Here is a 9227-nt window from a genome sequence, read left to right as displayed (position 1 = left end):
TGCAGATTTTGCTTCGTGACGTTCAAAATGGAGTTAAAATGCTGCAGTTGTTTCTCCTCACAATGTGCTTGAAATGTTCAATTTTTATTACTATTTATTTGGATAAAATAATTCAGCTAATCCCTACATAGTCTTTTATAATTATAAGTTCAAAAATATTGTAAACTGTTGACATTTTTGTTTTAAACTTTTGTTTTAAACCTTCCAGTGTTTAGTCAGTCTGGAAGCTAGAGCCTTAGGAGCTAGAGCCCATCCCAGCTGTCATAGGGCAAGAGGCACAGATAACCATTCACACCAAGAATTTAAAATCACCAGTTAACTTGACATGTCTTTAGAATATGGTACCCAGGGAGAGAATGTAGACCATTCAGAGATGACTGGACAGCAGGACCTTTTTGCTGTCATGCAACGGTGGACCAAAGTGCTATCTTTTTGTAGAAATTAGTATTTGGTGATCCTCATTTAACGCCTTATTTATGCACATAAACACTTGCTATCTCAATACAGTATAAACTGATACACAAAACACTGGCATAATATTATCAGTCGAAAGGTTTAGGCCATAGATTTTATTTATTGTATTTAGGTAGTGTTTTTCTCAACTTCCCAAAAAACTACTCTGTATGTAGATTTAAGTAGCCGGATTGGAGCTGAAAAGAAAAGCGCACAGCATTGACAGAGTTCCTGAATTTCTTTGTCTCATTATGACCAGCCCTGTATGAATGAGAGCTGACGTTGCCTGCCTGTTGTTATTTTGTTAAAAGACGGAAGTAAATCAAGTAGGAGGGGACGAAGGCCATCACAGTAACTGCTACGCTTGTCACGGTAAGATATTTGTGCTTGCTGAATTCACTGTATGGCGAGTTTAATTTTAACGCCAGAAGGTACGCTAATTCGTTGAGTAAGGTCTTAATTACCCCGACAGATTAAGAGCTTAACTATCCCGGCAAAGGCTTCCTCAAGTCCCTACTTAGAAGGTCATGTCTCAGCTTTGCTAGCCAGAGAAGTGGTCAGGCGCTAGCTGACACTGACAGGCACACTGCACCAGGCTGCTATCCTTTAGCATTAGCTTCATTCATCCACCCTAACTGCTGCAAACATGCAGGAGTGGGCAAATCAGTTATGCGTGAGTAGTGGATTGAAATGCACTTTCAAATGCGCAAATATCGGCTGCAATGTAGCTCATTTTGGGTTAACTACTCAACTACGTGTGCCTTCTTTCGTACAGACTCGAGCCAGCTATGCTAATGCTGTTCTAGCCTAATGCTAGCCAAGTAGAGAACATTTTCTCAACTTTGTGTTTTATCTATCTGTGTAAGGACAGTTTTTGTTAAATACTTATGTTGTAAGATCAGAAGCTACGTAAGAGTACACGAGAGTTTCGGTGTCAATTTAGGGCGGTAGCAGTGTGCTTTATCGTACAAACGGATCGTAATCGGCTAACGTATTGCTAACTACGTCGACAGTTGGGCTCGGTTTTGGTTAACTTGTGGCTAGTTAGCGACTTGTCGGATGTCGACTGGTACCTGAAACCCGGTGCTCTAGTTAATGTGTTTTTCAGTACCATTATTAACAAGTTAACATGTCAGTCTAACAGGATTCATTCATAAATGTAGACGTGTGTTGAAGAGCCTAAAGGGTTATTTTGCGGAATATTGTGAAGGAATTTTCTCTTTCTGTGTTCTACCATTTGACTGAACTGAATATAAGTGGGATTAATGAAATCATTATGGGTTTGTTTATTCACTGCAGCAGTGTTTTTACATATTTGTAACACAGTAATAATAGATATTCAGTGCATAGTCAAGGAAACACTAACTTATTTCCATATCAGAAAGACTTTAAAGAGACAAATTCCACATATGTTAGTATGAACAAGCCATATATATGTTAAACATAAACTGCTGTCCAGTTAAGCTACTAGTTGTAGGTGGTTGAGTTTAAATACCTGATGCCAACCTAAACATTGGCCAGTGCTTAAGAAAGGTGAAGGGGATGGTGCAGGCAGGGTGGAATGGGTGTAGTTGAGATGTCAGGGCTGATTAGTGACAGAATACAACAGAAAGAATGTATGGTGGGATTGACAAACAGACAGGAGGCCAAGCTAAAGGTGGCAGAATTAAACGTGTCTTTTCATTTAGATTGACCAGGATGGATAAGATTAGTAAAGAGTACATCAGATGGACAGCTCAGGTCGAGCAGCTTGGAGTCAAAGTTAGAAAGAAGGCTGAGGTGTTGTGGATGCATTGGGAAAAGGATGTTGAATATGAAGCTTCCAGGCAGGATGAACAGACGGAGACTATAGACGAGATTTATGGATGGAGTGTGTGACAGGAGGATACTAGGGATTGGGTGAGATGGAGGCAGATGATCTGTTGTTGAGACCTCCTAAAAACGACCAGCTGTCCATAAGCCAAAAATGTTAAAATTTCATGTAAAAACACAGGTTTTATTTTTCCAATAGTATTTTAATATTTTACAATTTTTTTCTGAAATGTGTCAAGCAGGCATCTTTGTACCTTAAACTTAAAAGAAAAGTAAAAATAAAATGAAATGGTGCCTCGAGGGCAACGGGATGAGGAAGTATAGCTAATGATACCCAGAAGAAAACATTTAATGTTGGCTGACAAGAGTTATTGTTGGCCCCATACATGCTGACCAAGATGATTTTTTTTTTTTTTTGTAAAGAGAAGATATTAGTGTCTGATTTCTTAACAGAATCCATTGTTTTGATTTCCGATAGATCCCTACCATTTATTCAGAAGAAGACAGGAATTCCTTTTATTTCCCTGTGCTTGCATTTCTAGTATTTCCTGTTGTTCTCGTGATGCTCCAAGTTTCCAGTCAGGAAAAGATTTCGCTATCATCTTTCTCATCCTGTCATTCGTTTGCAGGAGAATCGACAATTTGGATCCAAGATGACGGACTCCAAGTACTTCACCACTACCAAGAAAGGTTTGAAACTTTGTTCTTTAGAAGATTTAACATGGTAAACTCCTTAGTGCAAGATTATAATTATTGTTGTTGGTACCTACACATTATATTTATGCGAGTGCTTTGGGATTTATTGTCATTGTGAGCTGGGTTGTGCCAAATTATTATTTTTACCAAAGGGGACCTAACCTTTTCCCAGGTTGTTAAAGTACTTAATAGATGTGTTGTTTTTTTTCTCGCTGATAAAAAAAAATAAAATTCTGTAGATTCCCAGTAAAACGATTTGGCATGTATTTACTAACTTCAAGTCTATGAAACCAAGCACATTTACTCGTTTCAAGAGCAAGCATACTGTGGTATAACTAGGAATGTTACCGAACTATAAGGTAGATTTAAGTAAGGAAAAAACAAACAAAACAAAACAGAAAATGTACCTAAAGATGTCATCTCACGGCTTTGTATCAAAGTTGTTCCCAAGAACAAGAGCTTTGGCTTTTGTATATCAGATAAGACGTAGTGAGAATTAGCTCTCAGTGAGATAACTGCTAGGCCTCCTTGTATTTCAGCAGCTCCCCTCACACAATGTTGCTCTGGGAAAGTCTAGAAGCCCTCTTTGTTCTCTCACACAGGGCTTAAGAAATATAAACAGATGCTAGTAAATGATAGTGTACCAGACTCCTTGGTTTTTAAGGATTACCTGAGATATAAGAACAAGTTTCCTTCAAAATCTTCCCCCCGTTGGAGCTGCCTGATGCTGTGTTGTGCAGTGTGGAGCTCACATGCAAAAGAGACTTTGAGTATTAATTTGCCTGGGAAACACTGAAGTCTGCCGATTCAAATTTAAGCTTATAATTTGCAGTTTTCTTGCAGTGTGTAGTTTGTACCCTAATTAGGCAGCTGAGTTAGACTGTAATAAAAACTAAATTAAACGTGATTCTCAAATTTAAAAAAAATAAAAAATTCTGTGTACAATTCACCACAAATAGGCAAACACACTCCTTTTGTGTTTATATTTGACAGACACTGTATACACTCTGCTTTAATAACACTGTTCTTTACTAGCTTTGTGTTTACACAAAGTCCTGCGTTTCCTCATCTCTGCACATGTCTGAGATAAGCTCAATGTAGCACAGATGTGCAGGATGAAAAAGACATGTTTGATATCTTTGTGCACCCATTGTGCAGATAATGACATTATTGTAACTGTAATGTGGCTGTTGAGTTTAGTATAGTAATGTGATTACAGTGCAATGCTAATTGTCGGGCAACTGTATGAATTGGTTTCGCTAAACTGCTGAAAGGTTTACAGCAGCAACATAAGTGCTTCTGTAAACATTTGCTGATGAACTCATTCACTCTCCAATGAAAAGATTACATTTTAAACTAATTATGGTTTTAGATAATTCAAGGAAATAATTGTTAAGGAAATAGCAACCTCCCAGAAGTATTTAGATGAAAACTACAGGTCTAGGTGTTTATTCTACAACCCACTCCATTGTTCTGTCTGTGGGAGAAAAAGCTCTTGCACCGCGTTCATTATGCTTACAGCTGACAGCCAGTCAGCTTTCTGACAGAGAATTGTAAAATGTCAGCCAGTGTGTCCACTGTCTAGTTTGCACATTTTAATGTTGGCAAAGCACTTTCATCCTATTTGTGTACCAGTTGGATTACGCAATAAGATGTTTCTAATTAAGATGTTTCTAAAAGATGCCCCTCCCCCCACTGGGCTCCCAGGCTTATCAATCACACATTCGCAAAAAGAACAATTTAATTATTGCTAAATACTGTAGTTCATTTAATAATAGTTTAGATTTTCTATTATACATCTACACATATCAGAAGAAGGGTGTGCTTGAAGCTTTAAAATAAATTTAGTGGAGTAAAATAGAAGTGCTTTTCAGCCAGTTTGCTTCACAGGTCACTGACCCAAACAGGACTGGTGTTGACCAATCAACTCGCCCAGCATTTTTTTTTTCTAGCCATGGACATTTATACCATTTCATGTTTTTAATCCTATCTCTGTCTCTTGTGTACAGGGGAGATCTTTGAGCTCAAAGCAGAGCTCAATAGTGATAAGAAAGAGAAGAAGAAGGAGGCTGTAAAGAAGGTCATTGCATCCATGACGGTGGGCAAGGATGTCAGGTGAGTTAGAGGGGAAAATATCAGTGAAAATCATGTCTACAAATGTAGAGTAGAACTGCATACATGAGCTCTCACTGTGAGTCATAAGTTGTATAACAGCTCGTCTCTCCTTCAGTGCTCTGTTCCCAGATGTTGTGAACTGCATGCAGACAGATAACCTGGAACTGAAGAAGCTGGTCTATCTCTACTTGATGAACTACGCAAAAAGCCAGCCAGACATGGCGATCATGGCTGTTAACACCTTTGTGAAGGTAAAGCTCAGTTTGTCATAAATATGTAGATGCTGTAAGAAATTATCAGCTTTTTAGGTGATCTTTGACTCCTGTCTTTTTTTTTTTTTTTTTTTTTTATTTATTTTTTTTGGGACAGAAATATTGTGGACCATTTTACATGGTCAAGGATTTTGATACAAACAAGAGTTAAATCAAATTTAAAAATTGCTTGTGTAATGCAGGATTCTTTAGAAATTAATAAAATATTTGCAACAGAACTTCTGACCTCATTAAATCACCCATTAGGACTGTGAAGACCCCAACCCTCTCATCCGGGCTCTTGCTGTTCGTACCATGGGCTGCATCCGTGTGGACAAGATCACAGAGTACCTCTGTGAGCCTTTGAGAAAATGTCTGAAGGATGAAGACCCATATGTGAGGAAGACGGCTGCTGTTTGTGTAGCAAAGCTTCATGATATCAATGCCCAGTTGGTGGAGGATCAGGGCTTCCTGGACACCCTTAAAGATCTCATCTCTGACTCCAACCCTATGGTACGACTTTTTAATGAAGCCTTTTTAGCTGGCTGCTGAGCCAGCCATGTTTCTTGCATGTGACAGAGCTGCCTACAAGCCATAGCTCTATCGTTCACTGATAAGCCCATTGTTGGCGTGCAGATGTTGAACATGATGTCAGTGATCTCTTTTGTAAGTGGGCATGGTTTTCTTCCTGTTAGCATTTATCTGTGGCTTTGTCTTCATTTGTAGGTTGTCGCAAATGCAGTAGCAGCGCTGTCTGAGATTGCTGAGTCTCATCCCAATAGTAATCTGATGGACCTGAACCCTCAGACCATAAACAAGTTGCTGACAGCTCTTAATGAGTGCACAGAGTGGGGACAGATATTCATTCTTGACTGTCTGGCCAATTACACACCTCGTGATGACCGGGAGTCCCAAAGGTAAGGAGACTGCTTAGTCCTTGTGCTTGTCATTAAGTTCTATTCACTGTGGATTAGTTTTAATTTTCTGCTCTTCCTTTTCCAACATTAATAACACCTGCTAGCATCTGTGAGCGTGTGACCCCACGGCTCTCGCATGCCAACTCTGCAGTGGTGTTGTCAGCGGTTAAAGTTTTAATGAAGTTCATGGAGATGCTGCCCAAAGACTTGGACTATTATGGCACTTTACTGAAGAAGCTCGCTCCTCCACTGGTTACACTCCTCTCTGCTGAGCCTGAGTTGCAGTATGTGGCGCTGAGAAACATCAATCTCATTGTCCAGAGACGGTAAGCCTGAGGAGAGGGTCTCTTTGCCATGTCTTTAATAAACTGTCATATTTCAGTTAGACTCCTTTTTTTTTTACTTTGTAAACAAGCAATGTTTAATGTGTCATTGCAGCCCAGAGATCCTGAAGCACGAAATGAAGGTTTTCTTTGTCAAGTACAATGACCCAATCTACGTCAAACTGGAGAAGCTGGACATTATGATTCGCCTAGCATCTCAAGCCAATATTGCTCAGGTAAGAAACCCACATCTATAATGCAACATTATCTAAGGATGCTCCCAAGAATAAATCTATTTAATAGAATCCAGTGAGTGACGCACATCTGTCCTGCTGTAGGTGCTGGCAGAGTTGAAGGAATATGCCACTGAGGTGGATGTGGACTTTGTGCGTAAAGCGGTCAGAGCCATTGGCCGCTGTGCCATCAAAGTTGAGGTAAGCGAAGGTGATGTCATCAGACGCTTCATTGGTTAAATATTTGTGTTAGCTACATAGTGAATGCCAAGGTTTGTGTGTTCACTTCGCTGGTAGTTGAAGATCACAGTGCTGTAAATAGTTAATCTACTTGCCACCAACTAGTAAGATGGAGTTTCAAACACAAGGTGGTGCTGTCATCATGGCATTGTTATGTGTTAGTTCCTCAGACAAGTTGAACTACAGCTTATTAATATTTCCATTTTGGGGAAGTATGAGTATCCAGCACAGGATTCAATAGAACCTGTTACCGTTGACATTTAAAATGTGGTTTCATTGTGAAGTGAAATTAATCTTCAGTAAAACCAATGAAATCTGCGCACTAAACAGATGTTATCTAGCACTGTGCATCAGGAAATATTCATGACTGTTTAAAAAAAGAAACCCAAAACAAACAAAAAGCAAGTGTTGATGAACCGCTCTGCTGCTTCATGCTGTGCTAGTATGACTTGGTGGAAGTCCTGCTTTAACCACTTGCAGGCTGCAATTTCACCATAGACCCCACACTCTGTATTCTCCTGCTCTCCTCTTTCCTCTATTCTAACCCTTTCTACTCCATTGCTGATTCCACGGCTGTCAACTCGGTTCTGTTAGCACCTCGCACAGAGAGCAAACATCAAATCCTGTGTCAAACTGACTCAACCTTCATGTCAAGGATCATCACTGGTGATGAGAGCTGGGAATCTGGCTGTGACCCGGAGACCGAAGAGCAGTTTTCAGTAGAAGAGCCCCACACTGTCACAGCCTGAAGGCAGTGCATCAAGTCCAGAGTAGCATGCCAGCATGCTACTCTGTGTCCCTCTGTGGGGGGTCACTCCCACTAGGTTTATATCTGGGACTCTCCACCATTTGACCTTAGAACTGAAGAAGCTTCTCGGATGAGAGGTGAAATGTCTTCAAGCAACTTAAAGAAGTCCAGACGCTTTTCTTTGCAAGCTCCTTTGACCACGATGACCTGGATGACTGAGAACCTTCACAGACATGCCAGCATATTAACATTCATAGAGTTGTACACCATGAATTTGTCTCCTGGGATCCAACTGTCAATGCAAAGTTCTGCTAAAATGACCTGAGGTGTCTGAGGGACAACTTTCAGCAGACACGAGCTGAGCTGTGGTACATAGCATTGCTCATGCAATTGTGCACCCACCAACACAGTGACCACCCACTAACCCTAACCCAAAATAAAATCTTCTTTTAAAAGATGTACTGTTTAGACACAGTGGATGAGATCCAGCATGCTAAAAGTTTAGAGTGAGACTTTCAGGGAGTAATACAAAAGTAGCAGGACTGTAGAAAGCGATGTGTCAAGGCTCAAGGAGATGTCCTTCAAGAGAATCTCATCCACATTAAAATCAAGTACAATTTTTTTTTTTTTTTTAATAACAAGACCACTTACTGAACTACTTAATCTGCACACCAGTCATTTTTTTTTCTTTCTCTCTCTCTGTTTGTTAGCAATCAGCCGAGCGCTGTGTCAGCACACTGCTAGACCTCATCCAGACTAAGGTCAACTATGTGGTGCAAGAGGCCATTGTGGTCATCAAGGACATCTTCCGCAAGTACCCTAACAAGTAGGTTTCTTCTTGGACATGTTTGTTTTCACATTTTCCACTTTGCTTAAAACTCTCTCTGTGTTTATATAAATAATCCTCACATTTATCAAATGTATGACAAAGACTTATAACCCTTATTTACATATGCTGTTATGCACATGTAGACACCTCATCATTCATTTCCTCTTGATCTTTAAATAAGCAATGAAAACCTTTTGATCATAAAGACAAAGTGTTTCCCTCTAAAAACCTGCTTGTAGTCGACGGTACTTGATTGTACCTGGCTCAAAGGGTATGTTGGTTTGTCTGGAGTCCAACTTTGGCTGTGGATTCAGGGGAGTGCCTACACAGCTGCAAGGCTGTGAGCCTCTAAGGGAGCAGCTTTGCAATGTTTCCAGATCAGCATGCCTTGTGCATTGAGCGACACGAGTCACTGCCCAGGACAATCTTTGGATTTTCTATTAATTAGGCATTTGTGCTGTAGCATTTTTTTTTAATGAAAGCAATATGTAAATGGACTAAATTATTATCAAGCATTTTATGCAGATCAGAAATTCACCAACCACTGCAGAAAACTTCATAGTTTGGCATGTTGCCTGCGAAAGACAAGGAAACAGAGCTAAAAGGAGAG

The 9227-nt window shown here is 39.9% G+C and overlaps 1 protein-coding gene across 5 annotated transcripts in view; it reads left to right on the top strand.

Annotated features, from left to right (window-relative positions):
• The first annotated feature begins 643 nt into the window (after positions 1-643).
• The window catches only part of ap1b1 (adaptor related protein complex 1 subunit beta 1), a 28427-nt gene continuing 19843 nt past the window's right edge, over positions 644-9227 (top strand). For 2 of the 5 annotated variants that reach the window (XM_005722155.2, XM_005722154.2), the window contains exons 1-10: positions 944-1126; positions 2895-2955; positions 4971-5076; positions 5192-5327; positions 5595-5840; positions 6054-6244; positions 6349-6570; positions 6683-6803; positions 6906-7001; positions 8499-8614. In XM_005722155.2, coding sequence (XP_005722212.1) covers positions 1100-1126; positions 2895-2955; positions 4971-5076; positions 5192-5327; positions 5595-5840; positions 6054-6244; positions 6349-6570; positions 6683-6803; positions 6906-7001; positions 8499-8614 — 1322 coding nt within the window. In that variant the 5' untranslated portion in view covers positions 944-1099. Of the gene's footprint in view, positions 826-943; positions 1127-2894; positions 2956-4970; positions 5077-5191; positions 5328-5594; positions 5841-6053; positions 6245-6348; positions 6571-6682; positions 6804-6905; positions 7002-8498; positions 8615-9227 lie in introns of those variants that run through there. The other 3 variants (XM_005722156.2, XM_005722157.2, XM_005722158.2) reach the window with 3 other exon arrangements.

Source organism: Pundamilia nyererei, unplaced genomic scaffold (genome assembly GCF_000239375.1).
Source record: "Pundamilia nyererei isolate P.nyererei 1_Seehausen unplaced genomic scaffold, PunNye1.0 scaffold00006, whole genome shotgun sequence".
In the NCBI taxonomy this organism is placed as follows: Eukaryota; Metazoa; Chordata; class Actinopteri; order Cichliformes; family Cichlidae; genus Pundamilia; species Pundamilia nyererei.
Note: the sequence above shows the minus strand (reverse complement) of the source record. Positions and strands in the feature narration are given on the sequence as shown.